Source organism: Oratosquilla oratoria, chromosome 15 (assembly GCF_046742065.1).
Source record: "Oratosquilla oratoria isolate Oo_2021 chromosome 15, ASM4674206v1, whole genome shotgun sequence".
Classification (NCBI taxonomy): Eukaryota; Metazoa; Arthropoda; class Malacostraca; order Stomatopoda; family Squillidae; genus Oratosquilla; species Oratosquilla oratoria.
Genome location: NC_134791.1, coordinates 56,491,527 through 56,519,112, shown reverse-complemented (window position 1 = coordinate 56,519,112; position 27,586 = coordinate 56,491,527). Strand labels below are relative to the sequence as shown.

Here is a 27,586-nt window from a genome sequence, read left to right as displayed (position 1 = left end):
ACTATTTAGGATCGCTCTGTTTATAGTCTGGACTGTCAGATTGTCGGCCTAGAAAAATTTGTCTAAAGATTACCATAATTTTTTTATTTATTAATGAATACCTAGACACTGTGCAACAATGATAAAGGCAATTTTAGTCTTTAATAATAATGGAAAACCTCGACTCAGCAAATTCTATCAGTACTATGTAAGTAAAACTAAGTATTTGTGGATGAAAATAGGGGCGTGCAATGATGTCCTGTGGAATGGTCATGGATGTTTGTATCATGAAATAATTGCGTTCAGCAAAGGCTAATGAGAACAACACGATTACATCTTGTTGACTAGTTAATATTAAAGCTTTAGAATTACTTAAGAACAAAATTAAGTAGGGAAAATTTTGATTATTAGAGCTGATATCGTACCATTACCAGGCAGACATTAAAATCGGAAATATAGATTTGAAATCAAGCAGGTGAATTACCATTGGCCAACTTAATATTGAGTTATGGGTAGGTTTTACTCAAGTATCTTCCAAACACATTTTCAGGTATTTATTAAGTTGATAAATTTATAGTTGTGCATACCTAATCCTATGCAATATTGAATATAGCAATTGAAAATTAATTAATTTTGTTAATTATAATACAACGTAATATGCGATTTTATTGGCGGAAATCAATCAAAAAGTTGCTAAACCAATATACAAATGGTGGAATGATATGCCATGTTTTTGATATATGCCAAGGTCAAAGAAATGAAAGGATGATAAATTTGTCTATTCTAACCTAACTAACCTACATAACCTAACCCATATCTTGTAATTTGGTACCTCAAAATCTAAAGATTATCTGGGTTGTCGTCATCGTCACGGATGCTGACTGCCTGATTAATATTGCACCTTGGGCTATTAACAGATGATGGCAGAACCCGTGTTCTCTCATAAAGTCCAAGGAAGCCCTATTGTCTTTGTAACAGTGCTTATTACCGTCACCTGTAGTTGGAGAATACCCGGTCCACAACGTGAAAGCCATCATCTAACTGACAGTGACTGGACTGGACAGATGACTGCATGGTATCTGCACTGAATCGTAGCGGGGTCGTTCGTTAGTAAATATGCTTGTAGTAAAAAATTGTTTTGTTATTTATTTCCGCCAAGAAAATTGTATACTACGTTTATGTATTATCATTTACAAAACTAATATTTAATTTTCTAATACTATATTACATAGGTGTGCACAACTAAAGTAATACCTAGTTGTTTGCCAGTCTTACATGCAATTATGTATATGAGGAGGTGCCAAGATAAGAGGGTAAAGGGGAGCGGAGTATGTAGGGAACAGAATGGTTGGGAGTGGTTTCTATGCCATTGATTTTTGGCTACCTCCCTTGTAAAGGGGAAAAAGCATATGTTTATATGTATCTTTAGATCTTATCATTCTGAGTATTTTGGCTTGCTAGCCAGCTAGTCCCATTGTCAATTTGAGCCTTTGCCTAACCTAACCGTGGTGGTCCGACTTACTCGAGAAGATGTGCCAAGTTGGTGATGGGCAGAGTTGACCCTACACCATATTTTGAACCCTATAAATGATAACCACAAATTAATAGTGATGTCAGTAGCAATTTTTTAAACTTTGTTTTTCTTTTTCCTAATTTTTTCTTTTTTAAGTGCAAAGTAGCACACCTGCACATGAAAGATGTTGTAGAGTGGGTAAAGTGGACTGAGATATGAGGTTCCTCTTTCAGTATTTGGAAAGATACTTATTCATTGATGCCCTCAAAGAGGAAAAGTTTGTCCATGTTTTGTTCACCTGGGTGGCATAGTTATCCCTCACTGGGTAATCAGCATTGTCAGCCATGTGGAGTACTTCCACTTGATGCTCCAAGTGAGAGGGAAGCTGGCAAAGAATAGGTTAGTTGTGGTTGCTTTATTCGATACTGCAGCCCCTACTGAAAAAAAAAAAAAAAAAAAAAATTAGAAGTGAACTCCTAAATGATATAGCAATAGAAAATTTATTAGTAATTTTGTAAATTATAATACATCAATGTAATATAAATACATTTCTCATGGCAGAAATCAATAACAGAAAAAGTTGCTAAAAGTAATACACTACCAAATGGAGTCACAATAAGTGCTTGAGACGCCGTCTTTATTTTGATAGATATGGAAGTCAGAGAAATTAAAGTATGATGAATTGGTCTAACATAACCTGTAATTAGTATTGCAGTACCTGTACTGCTAGGGGTCACCAGGGTCGTTGTCATTGTCAGGGATGTTGATGGCCAGGACTGGACAGATGACAATATGGTGTCTCGAACCTATTGTTGCAGTTAGTTTGGAAATGTATTTGCTTTTAACAAAGTTCTTTATTATTGATTTCTGCAAAAAAAAAAAAAAAAAAAATCCATTGATGTATTTTTATTTATGAAATTAATATTGATTATTTATATGTTACATAGGTGTGCACTTCTAAAAATAAATCCCCCCAAAACACTAGATTTTTAAGAATCACTACTGACATAGATGTATGAAGGAGTGATTGTGCCAACAGCACTGTATGGGGGAGAAACATGGAACATTGAGGAAGAGAGAAGGAGTTTGAATGTGTTGAGATAAGGTGTGTGAGAAGTATGATAGGGGTTACTAGGCTAGATAGAGTGAGAAATGAGGAGGTGAGGAGGAGAACAGGGGTGGAAAGGGAGTTGGGAGATAGGGTTGATGAAATAGTATTAGGATGGTTTGGACACTTGGAAAGAATGAGTGAAGAAAGACTAGTAAAAGAGGTATGGAAGGCAGATGTGGAGGGAGTGAACATGAGGGGACGTCCTAGGATGAGGTGGATGGATGGGGTGAAGGGGGCTTTGGGGAAGAGGATAATGTCTGTTGAGGAAGGACAGAAGACAGGGTTGAATGGAGAATGGTTGTATATGGATGATGCTGTGATGCATGAGGTGGAATGGATGGGGGGATGGGGGGTTAGGTAGGATGTGTGAGCAAAATTTGACGCAGCCCGAAGGGATTTCTCCCCATCTTCTCCTTTTATGCAGTGGGGGGATGGAGAGGGGGGTCGCCGATTTAATGAAGCGGCCTTGCTGTGGATGTGCTGTGTCTTGCAACACTGCTTCTGACCCAGGGCAGTGGACAAGGTGCAGGGATGACCCGTCATCCAGGAGGTTCTAAGAAAAGAGGGTGGAGGGATATGGAGTGTATTCAGGGATGGAATGGATGGGAATGATTTTATGCCTTTTCCTTTTTGGCTACCTCCCTTGTAAGGGGGAAAAAGCCCTGGTATATGTATGTATGTACTACTGACATAACTATTAAATTGTGGTATTCATGGGGGCTCAGAATACTCAGAATGATAAGACCTATCCAATGATATAGATATTTATTTACCTAGTTGTATTAGACGGGAAGGGAGCTATGCTCATGGTGACCCATCTTTGTATCATTCAGTATGAAGTTTTTTCTTAAAATCTTGAATAGTATTTACACACACTATTTCTTTAAGTTATTCCATATATCTAGCACTCTGTGTGGGAAGCTATTCTTTTTCTGACCCCTTTGTAGTTATCCTTTTTGAGTTTCTTTTCATGACCACTTGTTTTTCCATTGTCATTTTTTAGTAAATCATTCCTATCAAGGATTTCCATTCCTTTCATGATTGTAAATATAGTCAGTAGATCACCTCTTTCTCTTCTCTGCTCTAGTGTTGGTAGTTCCAGTTTTGATAATCTTTGTTCGTTTGTTAACTTGGAAAGAGCTGGTGCCAACTTTGTGCATTCTTTCTAGTTTCCTTATATTCTTTTTAGTACTGGGTGTCCATAGTGTCGCTGCGTATTCCTGTTTTGGTCTAATCAATGTAACTAATATTCTTTTAATCATTTCTTCATCCAAGTAATCCAATGCCACTTTCATTGGTTGAAGGTTTCTCTGACTATTTTGTTAATATTTTTATCCAGTGTCATGTCTTTGCTAGTTATTACTCCTAGGTCCCTTTCCGAGGGCCCTTTTTTTGATTTCTTCTTCAACAATTTTATAATTTTTTGAAATTCTGTTTTTACTTTTTCCAAACTCCATTATGCTACACTTCTTGATATTGAAGTTCACTTCCCACTTTTGAGTCCATTTTCAGATTTTGTCCAGGTCTGATTGTAATGAATCACAGTCCTCTTCTGTTCTTACTTTCTTCAATATTTTTGCGTCATCTGCAAAGAAATTCATATAACATTCAACTCCTTCATCCATGTCATTTATGTATATGGCAAACATGATTGGAGCCAGCACCAACCCTTGTAGAACACCACTTATCATTTCTTCCCATTTCAAGTATTTGTCTCTAATTACTACCCTCATTTTTCTCCCAGTCAGGAAGTCTTCCAACCATTCTAATAATTTACGTGCGATGCCACCTATTAATTCTAATTTTCTTATGTGGTAATTTGTCAAATGCCTTTTGTAGGTCTAGATAGGCCCATCCATCCCTTTCTTGTATTATAACTATTAGTTTTGAGTAGAAGCGGCCTTGCTGTGGATGTGCTGTGTCTTGCGACACTGCTTCTGACCCAGGGCGGTGGGCAGGGTGCAGGGATGACCCGTCATCCAGGAGGTGCTCAGATGAGAGGAAGGGTGGGAGGGGTGTGGAGGGTATTTAGGGATGAAATGGGTGGGAGTGTTTTTATGCCTTTCCCTTTTTGGCTACCTCCCTTGGAAGGGGGAAAAAGCCTTGGTATATGTATGTATGTATGTATGGTTTGGGTTTAGTATAGATTTTTCTTCCAGGTGTTTAACTCATCTACTTTTGATCACTTTTTCACATATTTTAGCTACTGTGCTTGTTAGGGAGACCAGTCTGTAGTTAGTTGGATAGTCCTTGTTTCCTCCTTTATATATTGGTACAGTGTTTGCATTTTTCCAGTCTTGTGGTACCTTTCCTTCTTTGAGCGAGCATTTGATTATAGTGTGCAATTGAAAAATAAGGATAGATCCCAGTTGGAACCATGCATGAATTTAAAGTGAGGTATGATAGATTGAATAGTAAGAGACAGGACCCCCATGGGCATTGCTTATTATTTTTCATTTTACATACATACATATTCCAAGGCTTTTTCCCCCTTCCAAGGGAGGTAGCCAAAAAGGGAAAGGCATAAAAACACTCCCACCCATTTCATCCCTAAATACACTCCACACCCCTCCCACCCTTCCTCTCATCTGAGCACCTCCTGGATGACGGGTCATCCCTGCACCCTGCCCACCGCCCTGGGTCAGAAGCAGTGTCGCAGGACACAGCACATCCACAGCAAGGCCGCTTCATTTAATCGGCGACCCCCCCTCTCCGTCCCCCCTTGCATATAAGGAGAGGACGGGGAGAAATCCCTTCGGGCTGCGTCAAAACTCACTCACACACACTACCCCACCCCTCACCCCCCCGCCCATTTCTCCCCATGCAGTCACAACATCATCCATATACAACCATTCTCCACTCACCTCTGTCTTCCGTCCTCTCCCTTCCTTCCTCAACAGACATTCCCCTCTTCCCCAAAGCCCCCTTCACCCCATCCATCCACCTCATCCTAGGACGTCCCCTCATGTTCACTCCCTCCACATCTGCCTTCCATACCTCTTTTACTAGTCTTTCTTCACTCATTCTTTCCATGTGTCCAAACCATCCTAATATTCTTTCATCAACCCTATCTCCCAGCTCCTTTTTTACCCCTGTTCTCCTCCTCACCTCCTCATTTCTCACTCTATCTAGCCTAGTAACCCCCACCATACTTCTCAGACACCTCATCTCAAACACATTCAAACTCCTTCTCTCTTCTTCTCTTATGTTCCACGTTTCTGCCCCATACAGTGCTGTTGGCACAATCACTCCTTCATACAGTCTCCTCTTCGCATCCATTCCCAAATGTCTATTTCTCATTACACTCTTTAAACCACCAAGGCATTTACTCGCTTCTCTCAATCTACATTCTACCTCCACCTTCACTCCACCTTTTCCTGCTACACTTGCACCCAAGTATCTAAAACTATCCACTTCCTCCAGTCGCTCTCCCTTAATGTTCACTTCCAGTCTACTGCCACTTTCACCCCTTGTACATCTCATCACCTTACTTTTACCCACATTTATCTTTAGCTTTCTTCTATCACATACTCTCCCAAACTCTGCCACCAGCTTCCTCAATCCCTCCTCTGACCCTGCCACAAGCGCAGTGTCGTCCGCAAACAACAGCTGGCTCACCTCCCACTTTTCTCCATTTTCTTTAACCATCTCCAATCCCTGACTCACTACCCTAGCATTCACCTCTCGCACCACCCCATCCATGTATAAGTTGAACAGCCAGGGCGACATAACGCATCCTTGACGAAGTCCCACCTTTACTTCAAACCACTCACTCTCTCCATTTCCAATCCTAACACATGCTCTACTACTCACATAAAAACTCTTGACAGCTCCCAAAAGCTTTCCTCCTATCCCATAAATCTGCATAACCTCCCACAGTGCCTTTCTGTCTACCCTATCATAAGCCTTTTCCAGATCCATAAAAGCCCAAAAAACATCCTTCCCCTTTCCTATAACTTTCTCACATATCTGTCTTACCACAAAGATCTGATCTACACAACCTCTACCCGTCCTAAATCCACACTGTTCCTCACCAATTACTCCTTCTGTTCCTCTCCTAATCCTCTCAATTAAGATTCTCCCATAAGCCTTCCCTACTACACTCAACAGGCTAATCCCTCTGAAATTACTACATTCACACTTGTCCCCTTTTCCCTTGTAAAGAGGAACTATACAGGCACTACTCCAGTCCTCCGGTACTCTACCCTCTCTCCAGCAAACATTAAATAATCTCACCAACCAGTCCACCATCACTGAACCTCCCTTTTTCAGACATTCTGCATGACATTCATCCAGACCAGGTGCCTTACCTGCTTTCATCATCTTTACAACTGCCTTCACCTCATCCTTCCTTATTTCTCCTCCATTCTCCTCACTCATCACTCTCATTTTCTTCGTATTTCCCACTGCAGCTATCTTTCCTTCCCTATCCTCCTTCACATTCAGCAACTCCCTAAAATATTCTGCCCATCTTCCCCTCACTGCCTTCTCTTCCATTATCAACTCTCCATCTGTACCTTTTACCTTTTCTTCCCTACTTGATTCGCCTCCTCTTCCTCTCTTAATTTCTTTCCAAAACATCTTTTTATTACTTTCAAAATTTTCTGTCATACTCCTACCCCATTTCACATCTGCTCTCCTCTTTGCCTCCTTTACCTTTTGCTTTACTTCTCTTTTCTTTTCTTTGTACGTCTCATATGACTCCCCTGTCCTCTTTTGTAACCAATCTGTGAATGCTCGCTTCTTCTCTTCACTGACATAGTACAGATAACAATCCAAAGTTTCTTTCCTGAGAGGAGGGCCTGAGTATGCTGGCCACATAGGGTTGTGGGTTTCCAATACTAAAGCCTGTGGCAGCAAGTTTTATTTGTGAATGTTTGTCTCATCTATATACTGTTCAGTCAGAAGTAATAAAGATATTCTTCATTATTGTCAGTGAAAACAGGTTATGTTCTTGAAAAATAATAAAAAAAGATGATAATGATAGTGTATTACACGTGTTGATGATGTATATGTAAATCTTGCAGAATGAGGAATTACAACAGCAGATCATTAAAGAAACTTTCCAGCTGGTGTCCAAAAGAGATGATAATGTGTGCAATTTTCTGGAAGGAGGAAGGTAAATGCTTTGTATGTTTGGTTTTTCTGTACACGGAGGCCAATCATAGTTGAATATTTACATATCCATTTGTTTATTTGTTTTCATACATAGTAAACTAAATTAATTTTTATATCAGTTAGCCTCAGTAAAAGTTTTCTGAGTGTAGCATCTGAAGATGTAAATATTAATATTTTTATTCATTTCAGTTTGATTGGGGGAGCAGACTACAAGCTCATATACCGCCATTATGCAACACTCTACTTTGTTTTCTGTGTAGACTCCTCAGAAAGTGAGCTTGGGATTTTAGATCTGATTCAGGTGTTTGTTGAAACACTTGACAAATGCTTTGAAAATGTATGTGAATTGGATCTCATCTTTCATGTTGATAAGGTAACTAAAAATGTCTTAGTTGTTAACCTTTCATTAAAGAACTAAGATTAAAAAAAAGGAAAACAAAAAAAATAAGAGTTGTAAAGGCCTAATCAAACAAGGTTTAAGGGTATTAACAAAGCTAGATATGGAAAAAATTGAGTAATGTACCAAGCTAATATGCACAAGTATAAAATGCTTGGACAAGTTATGCTTAAAAGAGATAGAAGGAAACTAGTCCAAGTATAATTTTTGTTTTCTCCCAGGTCAAAGATAATGAACCCAGGAGTCTGATCCACGGCCTGTGGGCCACACAAACCCTTGGTTAGTCTCGTGGGTCTCAACCCACACCCCACTTTATGTAACTAGGAAGTCATTAGGACAGGACCTGCTTGGAGCTCCTGTATAACCATTATAAAGAGCAGCCATATTGACCCTCCAGGTGGACTATATCAATCATGAAATCTCATTTCAAGATCCTGCAACCTTACCACAACTCCCTGTTATGGTGAGGATAGCAGGCTCTTGATGCAAAACTAAAGGACAAGACATCTGGAAGAGGATGATGAACGGCTGCATCACCACTTCTACATAGTGCTCCATGGGATGTGCTCCCATCTTGGGGTTGCCAAGAGTAAGACGGTGACTGAGATTGATAGGATATTCAGTCACTATCAAACTTCTCCCTCATCAATAAACAATAACTTTATCATTTCACTTCACCATAAAAGATGATCCAGTTATATGTGATGATGGGGGACAGGAGAGAGTGATCCCTGGAAAACCTCAGTTACACCCCACACAAGAAGTGCAGCTCCACTGGTCACTGATCAAAGATTACCTTAGGACTAGAAGAGAAAATACAGCCTATATACAAGAGAACACCTAGAGTTAATGCACTTAAATCAACTGCATTGGTCAAAACAAAGAAACTGTTACCACAGTATACAAACAATGCATGCACTCTGTGATGAATTATGTGAACCCTACATGGGCCCCTAATCTCACTAAGACATACCACAACACCCTACAGACAGTTACAGACTGCACAAATACAACACCTACAGACTACTTACACCATGAAACAAAAGTCCTCAAGGTCAAGGATTACCTTCACATGAGAAACACACAAAGGTTAAAGAAATGGACAGGTACTAATGGAAGTGAAACCAGAAAGGGGGGATATTAGTAAAGTATTTCAGGGATTTGTTAATTGTGGCAGTGAGAGATACTGAAAAAATTACTGTGATAGGAGAATTTTATGGTTATAGGAAAAGAGGAGCCATGTGGTAGCCCAGTGGATTCAGTGTTGAGCTCATGAGCTGGTGGTTACAAGTTCAGTTCCTGGGACCTGCCATGAGCTACGTTACGTTGGTTCCCAACAGCCCTGGCCAGGCTGTGAGACAATCCAACACCATCTTATAAAATCCGGTGGCTTGCCACAACTGACAGGGCTCTACCAGGGGTTTTTCACTTCCCACTGCATGGGAGTGGGATGGTGAGTTAGGAAAAGAGATACAAATAGTGTTGAGATTGATCTTTACAAAAGTCTTTTCCATAGATTTAACATTAAATTTGCTCACACAGGTACATTACATCCTGAATGAATTGGTTATGGGAGGAATGGTACTGGAGACCAATATGACCGAGATTATTACTCGAATAGAGGATCAGAATAAATTAGAAAAGCAAGAGGTAAGTCATCCCCACCTTATTTTCTTATCTTTTCTTTTTTCTTTTTCTCAGAGCATTTAGGAAGGTTATTTAAAATAATTTTGGGTATTATTTGTTAGAAAATAAAATGCTATGCTTGTTTTGTTTCCCTGTTATTGTTTTGTATTTTATTTAGCTTGGTTTGTGCAGGGCTTAATATTGTTCATAACAGTTTTCTTTCTTCAAATCTCAATATACACAAGGTGGTAGGCTGATGTATAACAACAATGTTGTACAGTTATGACAACTATTTTCATTAGACTTCAGGCCAGCTTCATATAATTCTGTTTTAATTTTATTTACTTTGCATACACTAATATTGCAAGTATTGGTTGGTTGCTTGTAATTATGTTTAATCCTCTTTAGTATCTTTCAAGTATTTGATAAAATGTGAAAAGGTTTGACCATTGCAGTCATTAGTTGATATCTGTGGTTAGGGTTATGGTGTACAATTGTGTGATTGTCACTTTCATGTGTTCTATGGGGAGGATTTTGGATTCTGTATGCAGGTGTCCAATTTGGAGTGGTTCTTGTGAATCCTTTTATTACTCTCATAGCCTTATTCTTTAAAGTTTGTAAATTGTGTTCATCTTGCTGACTGTTGAGAACAATGCCATGGAGGTGTACAAAGTTAGTGCTTGCAGTGAATATGAGTAGGTTTTATTTCTTGTAGATTTTTGCAGTCCTATGGGCTGAAAGTCATATGTGTATCAAACATAAGGCTTAGAATTTTAGGGTTCTTTTCCAGTGGAATAATTTGGCCATTTGATTTTACTTTAAGGTGATTTTTTTTTTTTTTTTTTTTTTTTTTCTATTTATTTATTTATTTATTTATTTATTTTTATTCTTTTTTTTTATTAATTAATTTATTTATTTTTATTCATTTATTTATTTTTAATAATTTATTTATTTTTATTAATTCATTATTTTTTTCTATTTATTTATTTATTTATTTATTTATTTATTTATTTAAGATTAATGTAATATTATTGATTTCTGGGATGAAGTTTCTCCTCAGTAAGGGCATTGTAACATTGGCTTAAAGCCATTGTTCAAGTTGGTATGGGTGTTCTTTACTGATATTTTCATCTAGGAGGTGCCAAGATAAGAGGGAGGGAAGAGGGTGAAGAGGATTTGAGTATGTTGGGGATGGAATGGATGGGAGTGGATTTATGCCTTTGTTTTTGGCTACCCCCCTTGTAAGGGAGAAAAGCCATCATCATCATATTTTCATCGATATATTGAAAATCTACTTTAATCTTATACAGTCCGTACATTTTTCCAACAATCCTGTTGGATTCACTTCCCAAAGAATAGTTTAAAGACGGTCTTTTGCAGCTATTGACAAGTGGGCGTTAATCCCACCACTGTTATACCGAATATATATAGTGTCACACTCGGCAACTACAATAGATTTATCAATGAATGGATGGGTGAGATGTATAGTACTCCTTCATGAAATAGTGTTTAATCAAAGGCACCACGTATGATGAGGAAAGATAGTATTTGATGGAAACCATTCTCCTGAGCAAATTTACAACGCTGATGAGATGGCTTTGTACTGGCGGCTCTATGTTCCGAGAAAAACACTAGCAACAGCAGATGAGACAGTACCAGCAGGAATTAAGGATGCTGAGGAAAGGTTAATTATACTTGACTGTGCCTGTGCAGCAGGCACACACAAGGTGAAGTTGACAGTGATTGGAAAAAGCCAACATCTGAGATGTCTGAAAGGGGTATACAATTTACCTCTACATTATTATGCATACAAGAAAGCATGGGTAACCCGAGAAATGTTTTCTTACTGGTTTAATAACCATTTCGTACCTAGCAGCATGAGCTCATTGCAGGCAAGATGGACTGGAAGAAAACTGTAAAATTCTGTTGTTCCTGGACAGCTGCTCAACACATCCCCCTGCTGAACATCTGGTGAAAAGTAATGTTTTTGGCATTTACTTGCCTCCCAATGTGACATCTATCTTACAGCCTTGTGATCAAGGAATTTTATGCTCCTTGAAGAGCAAGTATAAAGATCATTTTATAAACTGTGTGCTTGATGCAGTCAACAGAGGAGTAAAAATGCAAGACTACCTGAAACAGTTCAGTGTTAAGGATGCCATGTACACAGTTGCTAATGCGTGGAATGATGTTGATAAATCAACATTAACAAATGCGTGGCAAAGGTTTTGGCCTGTGACAATGCTTGATGATGGTGATGATGATCCTACAGATAATGAATTTGAGGGATGTTGTGTCACTAATGAGAAGTTGATATCAAACCTCGTAACTTACGCTAAAAGTTTATCGGACGAAAGTGTAAATAAGCTAGAGGAAGCTGACATTGAAGAAATGTTAAACATTGACAATGATGCACCTGTTGTGCATTCCTTGAGTGATGGGGAAATTGCTGAAATGGTGTTAGATACAGATAAGAATGAAGAGAGTAGTGATGATGATGATGACATAGTGAACACAGGCAAGAAAATTCCTCTAGATGATATGGTGAAAATGTGTGATCAAAATTTTGCTCACACACACTACCTCACCTCCCATCCCCCCGTCCATTCCACCTCATGCATCACAACATCTTCCATATACAACCATTCTCCATTCACCCCTGTCTTCTGTCCTCTCCCGTCCTTCCTCAACAGACATTCCCCTCTTCCCCAAAGCCCCCTTCACCCCATCCATCCATCTCATCCTAGGATGTGCCCTCATATTCACTCCCTCCACATCTGCCTTCCATACCTCTTTTACTAGTCTTTCTTCACTCATTCTTTCCAAGTGTCCAAACCATCTAATACTCTTTCATCAACCTTATCTCCCAACTCCCTTTCCACCCCTGTTCTCCTCCTCATCTCCTCATTTCTCACTCTATCTAGCCTAGTAACCCCCATCATACTTCTCAGACACTTCATCTCAAACACATTCAAGCTCCTTCTCTCTTCCTCTCTTATGTTCCATGTTTCTTCTCCATACAGTGCTGTTGGCACAATCACTCCTTCATACAGTCTCCTCTTAGCATTCATTCCCAAATTTCTATTCCTCATTACACTTTTTAATCCACCAAGGCATTTACTCGCTTCTCTCAATCTACATTCTACCTCCACCTTTACTCCACCTTTTCCTGCCACATTTGCACCCAAGTATCTAAAACTATCCACTTCCTCCAGTTGCTCTCCCTTAATGCCTCATGTATTTACCTAGTTGTATTTTACGGGACGGGAGCTATGCTCGTTGTGACCCATTTTCGTATCTCTCCACGTCCAGTTTAGTTTTAAACTCATGTATAGTTCTGGCATTTACTGTTTCACTGTTCAGCCCATTCCAGACATCGATCACTCTGTGCGGGAAACCGTTCCTTTTCAGGTCTCTTCTGTAACTGTCTTTCTTTAATGTCTTTGCATGTCCTTTTGTTTCTCTTTTGTTCAATTTTAATAGGTTATCTCTATCGAGAACTTCCATCTCTTTCATAATTCTGAAAATGGTCAACAAGTCGCTTCTTTCCCTTCTCTGCTCTAATGATGACAGCTGTAATTTTTCCAGTCTTTGTTCATATGTCAAATTTGATAGTGTGTGTGTGTACATATATATATATATATATATATATATATATATATATATATATATATATATATATATATATATATATATACTGCACTTGTAGCAGGATCAGAGGAGGGATTGAGGAAGTTGGTGACAGAGTTTGGGAGAGTGTATGAAAGAAGAACGCTGAAGATAAATGTGGGTAAAAGTAAGGTGATGAGATGTACAATGGGTGAAAGTGCCAGCAGACTGGAAGTGAGCATTAAGGGAGAGTGGCTGGAGGAAGTGGATAGTTTTAAATACTTGGGTGCGAATGTGGCAGGAAAGGACAGAGTGAAGGTGGAGGTAGAACGTAGATTGAGAGAAGCGAGTAAATGCCTTGGTGGTTTGAAAAGTGTAATGAGGAATAGACATTTGGGAATGGATGCTAAGAGGAGATTGTATGAAGGAGTGATTTTGCTAACAGCACTATATGGGGCAGAAATATCGAACATTAGAGAGTAGGAGTTTGAATATGTTTGAGATGAGGTGTCTGAGAAGTATGATAGGGGTTACTAGGCTAGATAGAGTGAGGAATGAGGAGGTGAGGAGGAGAGCAGGGATGGTAAGGGAGTTGAGAGATAGGGTGGATGAAAGAGTATTAGGATGGTTTGGACACATGGAAAGAATGAGTGAAGAAAGACTAGTAAAAGAGGTATGTGAAGGGAGTGAACATGAGGGAGCGACCTAGGATGAGATGGATGGATGGGGTGAAAGGGGCTTTGGGGAAGAGGATAATGTCTGTTGAGGAAGGAAGGGAGAGGAAAGAAGACAGGGGTGAATGGAGAATGGTTGTATATGGATGATGTTGTGATGCATGAGGTGGAATGGGTGGGGGGATGGGGGATGAGGTAGTATGTGAGAAAAATTTGACACAGCCTGAAGGAATTTCTCCCCATCTTCTCCTTTTCGGCATGAAGGGATGGAAAGGAGGGTTGCTGATTTAATGAAGTGGCCTTGCTGTGGATGTGCTGTGTCTTGCAGCACTGCCTCTGACCAGGGCAGTGGACAGGATGCAGGGATGACCTGTCATCCAAGAAGTGCCAAGATAAGAGGAAGGGTGGAAGGTAGATAGGAATGGAGTGTATTAGGGATGGAGTGGGTGGGAATGGTTTTTATGCCTTTTTCTTTTTGGCTACCCCCCTTGTAAGGGAGGTATATGTATATAATATATATATATATATATATATATATATATATATTATATATGGATGGAAGGGAGGTATATATATATATATATATATATATATATATATATATATATATACATATATATATATATATATATATACATACATACATACATACATTGGCTAAACTGGAGTTACCAACACTGGAGCAAAGAAGAGAGAGAGGTGACCTATTGACCATCTACAGAATCATGAAAGGCACAGAGGTACTCGATAGAGAGAACTTACTTAACTGGGACAAAAGAAACACAAGAGGACATGGAAAGAAAATATAAAAACATAGCTATAGAAGAGAACTGAAGAAAAACAGTTTTCCTCATAGAGTTTTGGACACTTGGAACAAACTGGACAATGGAATAGTATGCGCAAAAACCATTCATGAGTTTAAAAACAAACTAGACACTGCAAGATACAAAGGCGGGACATCACGAGCATAGCTCCCCTTCCCGCAAAATACAACTAGGTAAATACATATATATATATATACATATATATATATACATATATATACATACATATATATACATGTATATATATGTACTTATACGTATACATATACAGTACATTTTTTTAATATTCAGCTATCATGGAACTTTTCAACTGCCACCAAAAAATCAAATATGACGTTGTTTTAGGATCATACCCTTTAAAAAAGCATAAAACCACCTAAAATCCACTTAATTTCCTGCCTAAATCTTGCTAATAACTTAAACAAAAAGCAAACTACAGTTGTATAAAATAGTGATAATCAACAAATGAACCTTCCTTGGAACCTATCTTATTTTTCCAAATGAACCTACAATTAAATTAACACTTTTAATGAAAAAGAAATCACTAACACACAACCTTTGTTCTATATATTCTGTTTTATGAATTTTTTGCATTCTTTTTTATTGTCTTAGCATAGCCCTACAAACAAATGAACACACTTTTAATGAACAAAAAATCTCTTGCACACAACTTTTTTTTAACATTTTCTGCTTTATAATTTTTTGTATATTCTTTATTTCTCTTTGCCTAAACCATACAGACTTATTCTGAGTCAGGAGATTAAGCAAGGGATGGGACACTGCCTCATCAGCTGATCTTGAAGTGCTGGTTTCAAGGGCATCATCGTCTTCCATTGCTTGTGGGGGGGGGTTGCTGGCCAAGGGGAAGAAGTAGGAGCCATGCTTTTCCTGCGTGCTGTGCGCTCAAACAACTTCCTGAACTCTCTCTGCTTGCCGGATTTGGCCTTTTTGGGAAGAAAGGTGTTCATCAAAATGTGAACAGCCACCACCTCAGAAGCACTGTAGTGATCACTGCCCTCCACAAAGGAAACAAACTTAGCTAGATCTTTGTGAGCCTCCTTTCTTGTCACTCTCTCCTTCTCTTTCTCTTTGTCAGACTCTTGCTATTAGTAAACCAATTCTTGCCTATTTCCTTCTTAAATCTAAATTTGTCCAGTTTAAAACCATTACCTCTTCATCATCATTATTATCATCTTGTTCCTCGAATACCATTTCTGGCCAAAGCTTATGTTAACATCTCCATATGGTAGACTGCTTCACATTCTTCCATACAAGCATAGCAGCAAATACAGCATCCTTGATGTTGAAGTCCTTTTGAAACAGGCACCTCAGTGTTGGTATTCACAATCTTGCAAATAAAGTCGCCCCTGTAGAAATGCTTAAAATTCTGAATGATTCCATGGTCCATTGGCTGAATGAGTGAAGTCACATTTGGAGGCAGGTAGGCAACAAAGATGTTACCTGAAACAAGTTTATGTGCAGGAAGAGGAACCTTGCAATTGTCCAGTACGAGAAGATCTTTGGAATCCTTAGTCAACCCCTGATGACGAAGCTGCTCCTTCACTTCCACTACAAAGGCATGGAAGAACCACCACTTGTAAAGTTCCACTGTCATCCATGTATTGCTGTTGCCATTACAATGGACTTGCAAATGATGGACATTTTTAAATAGCCTGGGTTTCTTAAATTTGCCAATCACAAACAAGGTAAGCTTGTGGGTTCCAGTCACATTAGCACATGGAAGAATAGTAATCCAGTCCTTGTTGTGCTTGAATCTGATGGCCTCCTTTTCCTTGAATCCAGCTAGAGTTGAGCTGGGCAAACATTGCCAAAAAAGTGCTGTTTCTCGGGTGTTATAAACCAGGTTGAGGTTCACATTATGCTCATGTATGAGGCGTAGGGAAAATTTCAGCACATAATTTTCAGCTGCCTCATGATCAGCTGAACAACATTCACTGATTTCCAGCTTCCAGGTGCCATGACGAGTCTTAGAGTTGCGCAGCCATTTGATGGAGAAGTTACATTCAGGTTCAATCTCCAGATCTGCCCATAGCTTCTTGGCCTTTTCAATGAGCACAGGCCTGGTGACAGGTTTACCTTCAGAGGTTTGAGCAGTAAACCAAATGTAGAGAGCCTGATCCAGTTTGTTAAACTTAGGTCTCTTCAATAACTTCCTCTTGTCAATTAGTGATGTAGGGGCTTCTGTGTAAGCAACAAAAGACAGGAGCTTGTCTTTCTGTTTCTTGAGGTCATACAGCATTGATGAACTCTCACCAAATTCTGCCATCAACTTGCTGCAGCTCTCCCTTCTCCATCAGTTTTACAAGCTCAATCTTCTTTGGGAGCATCAGAACAAAGCGCTTCCTCTTCTCCATGGTCTTATTCTGCAGTGGGGCCATGGTAAGATATAGTAGCTAGCATAGATGTGCCAACATAAATAGGTAAAGAGGCGACTTACACGGCAGGTGCATCAAGTTATATGGTGGCAAAACAGAAGGTTGTTCCCAGTAGTTTGTATGACTGCTGCTAGAATCTTGTCGCTCTACCCGTGTAGTTTGGCTGCTGAGAGTACACATGAAATTAAAATATTGGCATTACCACAAATTAATATTTACATTTCATTTCATTAATAGGGCTCGTCAAAAGGTACCATTATATTGTGATTACATACATATATATAACAAAGGCTTTTTCCCCCTTAGATGGGGGGTAGCCAAAAAGAAAAAGGCATAGAAACCATTCCCACCCATTCCATTCCCTACATATTCCACTCCCCTTCACCCTCCTCCCTCCCTCTTAGCACCTTCTGGATGGCGGGTCATCCCTCCCTCCTGTCCACTGCCCTGGGCCAGAAGCAGTGTCGCAAGACACCGCACATCCACAGCAAGGCTGCTTCATAAATTCGGCAACCCTCCCTCTCCGTCCCCTTATGCAGAAAAGGAGAAGATGGGGAGAAATTTTATTCTCATACATACTTCCTCACCCCCCATCCCCCACCCACTCCCCCTCATGCATCACAGCATCATCCATACACAAGCCTTCTCCATTCACCCCTATCTTCTGTCCTCTCCTGTCCTTCCTCAACAGACATTCCTCTCTTGTGTAATGCACCTTTCACCCCATCCATCCATCTCATCCTAGGACGCCCCCTCATATTCACTTCTTCCACCTCTGCCTTTCACACCTCTTTTACTACTCTTTCTTCACTCATTCTTTCCATGTGTCCAAACCATCCTAATACTCTTTCATCCACCCTATCTCCCAGTCCCCTTTCCACCCCCGTTCTTCTCCTCACCTCCTCATTCCTCACTCTATCTAGCCTAGTAACCCCTATCATACTTCTCAGACATTTCATCTCAAACACATACAAACTCTTCTCTTCCTCTCTTATGTTCCATGTTTCTGCCCCATACAGTGCTGTTGGCGCAATCACTCCTTCATATAACCTCCTCTTAGCATCCATTCCCAGATGTCTATTTCTCATTACACTTTTTAATCCACCAAGGCATTTACTTACTTCTCTCAATCTGTATTCTACCTCCACCCCCACTTCTCCCTTTCCTGCCACATTCACACCCAAGTATCTAAAACTATCCACTTCCTCCAGTCTCTCACCCTTAATGCTCACTTCCAGCCTGCTGTCACTCTCTCCCCTTGAATATCTCATTTTCTTACATTTACCCACATTTATCCTCAGTTTCCTTCTTTCACACACCTTCTCAAACTCGGTCACAAACTTCCTCAATCCCTCCTCTGATCCTGCTACAAGCGCAGTGTCATCAGCAAATAACAACTGGATTATTTCCCACTTTTCTCCATTTTCTTTAACCATCTCCAACCCCTGACCTACTACCCTTGCATTCACCTCTCGCCAGGGCGACATAACACATCCCTGACGAAGTCCCACCTTTACCTCAAACCATTCACTCTCTCCATTTCTAATCCTAACACAAGTTGTACTACTCTCGTAAAAACTCTTGACTGCTCTTAACAGCTTTCCTCCTATCCCATATATCTGCAGTACCTCCTACAATGCCTTCCTGTCTACACTGTCATAAACCTTTTTGAAATCTATAAAGGCCCAAAAAACATCCTTACCTTTTCCTATAGCTTTCTCACATATCTGTCTTACCACAAAATTTTTATCTACACAACCCCTACCTGTCCTAAACCCACACTGTTCCTCACCAATTACTCCCTCTGTTCCTCTCCTAATCCTCTCAGTCAAGATCCTCCCATAAGCCTTCGCAACTACACTCAACAAGCTGATCCATCTGAAACTACTACACTCACGTTTGTCCCCCTTTCCCTTGTAAAGTGGAACTATATAGGCACTCCTCCAGTCCTAGGGCACTCTACCCTCTCTTAAACAAACATTACCATTATTATATTGGACACCGGATAATTGGAATTTCACTGTTCGGGGAAGTGTGCACCTGCTGGGGGAGTAAGTGTGAATACACAATTTTTATCCATATGTCAGTTGACACTGTTTTGTGTTCATCAGTATACCTGCTATACATTCAAACTGAAAAGAAAAGAAAAAATATATCATACCTGTTTTTGACAATTAAAAAAAAAATAAACCACTTAGGTGCACACTTATCCCCAGCAGGGGTACACTTCCCCCAGCCTATATATCCACTTAATGATATGGATTATTTTATGTGTTTAATTGGAGTGGGATTCTCTCTCTCTCTCTCTCTTTCTCTTTCTTTCTTTTTCTCTTTCCCCCAATTCAGTTGTTATGTTGAGTTTCACTAGTATTCCTTGGTCCCTCCCACATATCTCTTTGAAAAGAAATTTTACCCTGTTGACCATTTTGCATTAGTGTATTTACCCCGTCTGGGGTATTAGTTGCTTGTTGTTATGGCAAAGTAGCATGCAGTTGATACTTTAGGGTCTATATGGGGCACCCCTACAGACCAGAACCACACATCATTTTGTCTGTGATAGAGGAGGACTCTGCTCACAGAGAAATGATGAAACTTTTATTATACTGCAACTGTCCCTCGTTATGGTGTCCCCCAACCCCTTGTTGCTGTCCTGTACCATTTCTCTGAATTTCATTTCCTTGTTTCACCTACCCTGTGGTGGGGGAAAAGAATGCTGCCACCAAGTATTCCCACTTGGATCATAAGAGGCGAGAAAAACAGGATGGGGATTGGGACCAGGCATCCTTCTCCCTGTAGCCCCACAGGGGACATTCCTAAAAGAAATAAAGACATAAGAGGGTCTAGGAGTTTTCCAACCAGCACCCTAAGGTTTTGGTCTTTTAATGTGCATGGATGTGGTACAGATGAGAGTAAAAGGGAAGAGATAAGTAGTATGTTTGTGAGAAGAAAGATGGATGTGTTGGCTTTGAGTGAAACTAAGTTGAGAGGGAAGGGCGAGTGTGAGTTTGGGAGTGTAATTGGGAGGATCTCAGGAGTGAAGAGAGGGAAAGGAAGAGAAGGGGTGGCTAAACTAGTAAGTGAAGAGATAGGTAAGCGTGTAGTGGAGTGGAAGGAGGTTTCCTCAAGGATAATGTGGATGAAGGTGAAACTGGGAAAGGAGATGTGGGTTTTTGTAAGTGCATATGGGCCTCGTAGTGAGAAGAGTGTAGAAGAAAGCAAGGCTTTTTGGATAGATTTATATGAGTGCATAGAGGGATTAGGGAGGAATGTCAGTGTAGTAGTACTGGGAGACCTTAATGCTAAGGTAGGAAATGAACCAATTGATGGAGTGGTTGGGAAATGTGGAGTTCCAGGAAAGAATCGTAGTGGAGAGTTAATGGTTGAGATGTGTCTAGAGAGTTGATGATAGCAAATACAGTGTTTTGGAAGAAAGTCAAGCATAAGTACACATGGGAGAGAGTGGTGGATAGAAGGGTGGTAGATAGAGCATTAATGGACTATGTATTGGCAAATAGGAGTATAATAGGAAGAGTTAAGGATGTACATGTGCTAATGGGAGAGAGTGGGGGAATATCAGATCATTTTTTGGTGGAAGGTAAGTTGAGAGTAGAGGATAGATGGAGAAAGAGGAAAAGGACAAAAGATAGGGAGGTGCTTAGAATGAACTCTTTAAATGAAAAGGAAAAGGAGGAGTACAGGAAGAAGCTGAGAGAGGAGTGGGAGGGAGTGAAGGCTAGAGTAGAACTAGGAGTGGAGGAGGAATGGGGATGGTTCAAGGAGGGAGTCACAAAGTGTGCAAAGATGGTGAGTGGAACAAGAAGGACAGGAGGAAGTAGAAGGAAGGGTAGTGAATGGTGAGATGAGGAAACAAAGAAGGTTGTAGAAGAGAAGAAGCGAGATTTCACAGATTGGTGACAAAATAGGACGAGGGAGTCATATGAGAGGTACAAAGGAAAGAAAAGAGAAGTAAAGCAAAAGGTAAAGGAGGCAAAGAGGAGATCAGATGTAAAATGGGGTAAGAGTATAACAGAAAATTTTGAAAGTAATAAAAAGATGTTTTGGAAAGAAATTAAGAGAGGAAGAGGAGGCGAATCAAGTAGAGAAGAAAAGGTAAAAGGTGCAGATGGAGAGATGATAATGGAAGAGAAGGTAGTAAGGGGAAGATGGGCAGAGTATTTTAGGGAGTTGCTAAATGTGAAGGAGGATAGGGAGGGACACATAGTTGCAGTGGGAAATGCTAAGAAAATGACTGTGATGAGTAAGGAAAACAGAGGAGAAATAAGGAAGGATGAAGTGAAGGCAGTTGTTAAGATGATGAGAGCAGGTAAGGCACCTGGTCTGGATGGATGCCATGCAGAATGTCTAAAAAAAGGAGGTACAGTGATGGTGGACTGGCTGGTGAGGTTATTTAATGTTTGCTGGAGAGAGGGTAGAGTGCCAGAGGACTGGAGGAGTGCCTATATAGTTCCACTTTACAAGGGAAAAGGGGACAAGTGTGAGTGTAGTAGTTTCAGAGGGATCAGCTTGTTGAGTGTAGTTGGGAAGGATTAGGAGAGGAACAGAGGGAGTAATTGGTGAGGAACAGTGTGGTTTTAGGACAGGTAGGGGTTGTGTAGATCAGATTTTTGTGGTAAGACAGATATGTGCAAAAGCTATAGGAAAAGGTAATGATTTTTTTTATCTTTTATGGATCTGGAAAAGGCTTATGACAGGGTAGATAGGAAGGCACTGTGGGAGGTTTTGCAGATATACGGGATAGGAGGAAAGCTTCTAGGAGCCATCAAGAGTTTCTACGAGAGTAGTAGAGCTTGTGTTAGGATTAGAAATGGAGAGAGTGAATGGTTTGAGGTAAAGGTGGGACTTTGTCTGGGATGTGTTATGTTGCCCTGGCTGTTCAACTTATACAATGGATGGGGTAGTGCGAGAGGTAAATGCAAGGGTGGTGGGTCAGGGATTGGAGATGTTTAAAGAAAATGGAGAAAAGTGGGAGGTGAGCCAGCTGTTGTTTGTGGATGACACTGCACTTGTAGTAGGATCAGAGGAGGGATTGAGGAAGTTGGTGACAGTTTGGGAGAGTGTGTGAAAGAAGAAAGTTGAAGATAAATGTGGGTAAAAGTAAGGTGATGAGATGTACAAGGGGTGAAGGTGGCAGCAGACTGGAAGTGAACATTAAGGGAGAGCGACTGGAGGAAGTGGATAGTTTTAGATACTTGGGTGCGAATGTGGCAGGAAAAGGTGGAGTGGAGGTGGAGGTAGAATGCAGATCGAGAGAAGTGGGTAAATGCCTTGGTGGATTAAAAAGTGTATTGAGGAATAGACATCTGGGAATGGAGGCTAAGAGGAGATTGTGATTGTGCCAACAGCACTGTATGGGGCAGAAACATGGAACATAAGAGATGAAGAGAGGAGTTTGAATCTGTTTGAGATGAGGTGTCTGAGAAGTATGATGGGGATTACTAGGCTGAATAGAGTGAGAAATGAGGAGGTGAGGAGGAGAACAGGGGTGGTAAGGGAGCTGGGAGATAGGGTGGATGAAAGAGTATTGGGATGGTTTGGACACATGGAAAGAATGAGTGAAGAAAGACTAGTAAAAGAGGTATGGAAGGCAGATGTGGAGGGAGTGAACATGAGGGGATGACCTAGGATGAGATGGATGGATGGGGTGAAGGGGGCTTTGGGGAAGAGGGGAATGTCTGTTGAGGAAGGATGGGAGAGGACAGAAGACAGGGGTGAATGGAGAATGGTTGTATATGGATGATGTTATGATGCTTGAGATGGAATGGGTGGGGGGATGGGGGGTGAGGTAGTATGTGTGAGAAAAATTTGACGCAGCCCAAAGGAATTTCTCCACATCTTCTCCTTTTCTGCATGAGGGGATGGAGAAGGGGGGTTGCCAATTTAATGAAGCGGCCTTGCTGTGGATGTGCTGTGTCTTGTGACACTGCCTCTGACCCAGGGCAGTGGACAAGATTCAGGGATGACCTGTCATCCAGGAGGTGCTAAGATGAGAGGGAGGGTAGAGGGTGGAGGGGAGTGGAGTGTATTTAGGGATGGAATGGGTGGGAATGGTTTTTATGCCTTTGTTTTTTGGCTACCTCTCATGTAAGGGGGAAAAAGCCTTGGTATATGTATGTATGCATGTACTTTTTGGCTACCTCTCTTGTAAGGGGGAAAAAGCCTTTGGTGTATGTATGTATTTACCTAATTGTATTCTATGGGAAGGGGAGCTACGCTCATTGGGTCTCGCCTTTGTATCTTGCAGTGTCTAGTTTGCTCTTAAATTCATGTATTGTTTTTGCACACACTATTGTTTTGTCCAGTTTGTTCCAAGTGTCCACCACTCTATGTGGAAAACTGTTTTTCTTCAGATCTCTTCTATAACTATCCTTTTTGAATTTCTTTCCATGTCCTCTTGTGTTTCTCTTGTCCCAATTTAGTAATTCCTCTCTATGAAGTATTTCTGTGCCTTTCATAATTCTATAGATGGTCAGTAGGTCACCTCTCTTCTTTGTTCCAAAGTCAGTAACTTCAATTTAGCCAGTCTCTCTTCATATGACAAGTTTGATTGCTCTCTGGATTCTTTCAATTTTCTTCATATTCTTTTTGGTACTGGGTGACCATAATGTCACAGCATACTCCAGTCTAGGCCGTATTAATGTGACTAATATTTTTTTTAATAATTTCTTCATGCAAATCGGTAAAATCCACTTTTATTGATCTTAACAAGTTGTAGGATTCTCAAAAAGTTTTTTTTATTTGTTTATCAGAGGACAAGTCATTTGAGATAATTACTCCCAGGTCTTTTTCAGATCCCACTTTCTTTACCTCCTTAGTTCCAATTGTATATTGTCCTGATATTCTTTTTTTACTTTTACCAAACTCCATTATGCTACATTTCTTAATGTTGAAGTCCACTTCCCACTTCTGACTCCATTTCCAAACCTTGTTCAGGTCTCTCTGTAGTGATTTGCAGTCCATTTCGGTTTTCACTTTCCTCAACAATTTAGCATCATCTGCAAAGAAGCTCATGTAACATTCCACATCATCATCCATGTCATTCACATAAATAGTGAACATTATTGGAGCCAATACAGATCCTTGTGGGACTCCACTAATCACCTCCTTCCAACCTGAATACTTTTCTCTGAGTACTACTCTCATTTTTCTACCATGTAGGAAATCTTCCATCCAGTTTAGTAGGTTGCCTTGTATCCCTCCAATGTTTTCAATTTTTTTTTTATATAATTTTTTGCGTTGTACTTTGTCTAAGGTGTTTTGCAAGTCTAAGAAAGCACAATCAGCCCATCCATCCATTTTTTGTGTTATATCTATTAGTCTTGAGTAAAAACAAGTTGAATTTGTGGTACATGATCTTCCCTGTCTGAATCCAAATTGTCTTGGGTTTATTATATTGTTTTCTTCCAGGTGCTTTACCCATCTATTCTTGATAATTTTCTCACAAATTTTGGCTGCAGTACTTGTTAGGGAGACAGGTCTGTAATTAGTTGGTTCTTCCTTGTTTCCTCCTTTATATATTGGTACAATGTTGGCATTTTTTCCAGTCCTATGGTATTTTTCCTTCTTTGAGTGAGCAACTTATTATGTTATATATTTTGCCCATCAGTACTTCTTTGCATTCTTTTAGTATCCAATTTGCAATTCCGTCCGGGTCATGCGATTTCCTAATGTCAAGGTTCGTTAATTGCTCCATTATTTCTTTTTGTGTTATCATTTCCCTCATGGGGGGAGATCGTACTTCATGTCCTTCATCCCAATGCTGTACTTTTTCTCTAGTGAAAACCAACTTGAAGTGATTGTTCATGACTTTAGCCATTTCTAGATCTTCTGTGAGACTGTTTCTATGTCACCAGCTGAAAATGATAGGAAAAAGGGAGCAGTGTCTGGTTTTCAGCTCCCCAGGTATGAAAAAGTGTAAGAAATAGAGCTGAAATTGAGAGATCCTGGGCCTAATCCAGTGACTGAATATCAGCCTTTCAGGGCTGCACCCCAACTGGAGGTGAGGGGATTTATGAGTTTTGAAAATATGCAGCTTCACTCTCCGTCTTGCAAGTAGCAGTCATTGGTCCTAGAGTTTTTTTTTTTTTTTTCATCACCAGCTGAAATTAGTAGGTGGGGTGCAGTCACCAGTTGTCAGCTCTCCATCTTTGGAAAAGGAAATACAGTTGAAGTTGACTAGAAGAGATCTTGGGACAAGTCTGCAGACTGTGTCAAACCCTCAGGGCTGTATCTCTTGATGGAGGTGATAGTTTTATCTTGCAGAGCCACCACAAGCAGGTGCCTGTCATTGGGCATTTATAGTTTGTTTTTGCAGAATGAAATGGATATTATAATCATTGTTATCTCTATTTTGATGAATCAAGTTGCAATGGAATGAGCTATCTTCATAAAATTGGCCAACTTTAGAGCTTATGTTTTGGCTAACACCAGCTTTTTATTCTGAAGAGGGTGACTAGCACAGATTGCCTTTTGTTCTTTTTTTAAGATATAACATATGAAATGGTCTCACATTAGTCAGAACAAAGTCTGTATAGTCTAATATGCCACTGTATTGAGTGGGGTTTAGTATAATTGCAAGCTTGACCACCTAACTAGCATAGCTTTAAACTTTTGCTACAATTTACTTCCAGGCAGGGTTACCTACTGAACTCCTCAAACATATCACTGGGCAAAAAATGATCTAAGATGTGGCAAAACAGTAAGATTGCAAAAGCAGAAGCATTGAATGTGCTGTCTGGTGATTAACACCTGTAAATAGGCTTTTTGCTGCTTAACTTGACACTAATGTTTATTTGAATTGATTTTGGTGCTTACATTATCTTTTGCATGAAAGCTTCAAGGGCTTGGTACAGATTGAAACATTTTGGGTGGAATAGAATTATATGCTTGTTTGAAAATATTTGGTGCTCATAGTTGGCTATGGTTAGTGATATTTTTTTTACACCTTTCCTGAAATTCTTTCAAGACAGCTACACATCTTTCCATAACAACCTGACATTCCCTTGACCAGGAAAATCATTGTTCCATTTAAGTAGAGAAAGTTAGTACAGGTATCAAGTGACAGTAGTTGAGGATGGATCCAGGATCGATTTGTGGGTGTTACCCAACCATTTACTTCAGAACACTTATTGCAAGAATAGATATCCAAGTTAAGCCCAAATTATTGCACACCTGCCCTAGAATATATTTCACTCAAAATTATGATAAACTTATTTACCTGGAAAAAATCAGACTTATTATTTAATGTTTATTGAACTGATTCAATTTTTTATTTTCATTTTATTTTTTTTATTTATTCTTTATCTTTTATTTATTTATTTATTTTTTTAGATTTTGTTTAACGTCATAAACTCCCCCTATCAGGAAGCTAGGACAATGCCCATTACAGTGGACTTTGTAGCATGGAATTTAATGAACCATGATGCCCTTTGTTCAGCTCGCCCCGTGCAGGATTCGAGTTGTCATCATCTTGACCTTTGCATCAAATAATGATGCCATAACCCACTTGGCCAACAAGCTAGTTGGATTAAATAAATGAATAAATAGATGAATAAAATGAAATAAAATCCATCACAGCATCTAGTATCAAACATTTCTTCATCATATATTTCCCCCACAGAAATTAGGAATTTTAATAATTAAGATATGAAATAAAAAAAAAAAACATAATTCATCAAAATTTTGTTGTGTTCACAAAATAATATTAGTTGTAGTCAGTACTGGAAGAAAGACTATTGTTTAACATTTTCTTAACAAAGCACCAGTGCTTCTGAACCTTTGGAAGTGATATGCATGCCCTTGTTCAAAGTTGTGTGCCATATCAGTGAACTAATATCAAATTTTGAATATGTTATGTACGTAATCATTGCAAAATGTAAATATTACTTTACTTGTAGCCAAATCTCAATGTTTATTTACAGGCAGGTTTGGCAGCAGCTCCAGCTCGTGCTGTTTCAGCTGTGAAGAACATGAATTTGCCTCAACAAATCAAAGACATCAAACTTCCAGATTTGCCCGCAGCCATTAAAGATCTCAAGTTCTGACGAGAGGGAAGGCGAGAGGTGTCTGTAGATGAGGTGATAATGTTGAGGTATCAGTAGAAAGAAACAACTGAAAGTTGTTCAAGAAGAATACAGAAATTTAACTGATGAAAATTATCATTCAGAATAGGCAGGGGGAAGAATTAAATTATGTAAAATATATTATGGGGCTCATTTCTATACTTATACTGTGATTAATTTCTGGGTTAAAAAACAAAATTGTCATAATTTAAGGGATTTTAAGATTATAGAAGCATATGGTTATGTATGGATGATGATGT

General features: G+C 39.7%; 1 protein-coding gene across 2 annotated transcripts; it reads left to right on the top strand.

Moving 5' to 3' along the window:
* Positions 1-27,586, top strand: or (AP-3 complex subunit sigma-2 or). Of its 2 annotated transcripts, XM_076198920.1 has the most exons (6): positions 1-187; positions 7,631-7,722; positions 7,911-8,094; positions 9,661-9,768; positions 25,896-25,963; positions 27,186-27,586. In XM_076198920.1, the coding sequence occupies exons 1-5, from the start codon at positions 119-121 to the stop codon at positions 25,947-25,949; spliced, it is 507 nt and encodes a 168-aa protein (XP_076055035.1). In that variant the 5' UTR covers positions 1-118; the 3' UTR covers positions 25,950-25,963; positions 27,186-27,586. The 2 variants fall into 2 exon arrangements, with proteins under 2 accessions (XP_076055035.1, XP_076055033.1); XM_076198918.1 differs by lacking the exon at positions 25,896-25,963 and having other exon boundaries at positions 2-187.

Bases quoted from the DNA above. Each gene is read 5' to 3' on its own strand.
- or (XM_076198918.1), top strand. From the start codon at position 119: ATGATAAAGGCAATTTTAGTCTTTAATAATAATGGAAAACCTCGACTC. The intron at 7,723-7,910 runs GTAAATGCTTTG...TATTCATTTCAG, and splicing joins AATTTTCTGGAAGGAGGAAG to TTTGATTGGGGGAGCAGACT. The intron at 8,095-9,660 runs GTAACTAAAAAT...TTGCTCACACAG, and splicing joins TCATCTTTCATGTTGATAAG to GTACATTACATCCTGAATGA.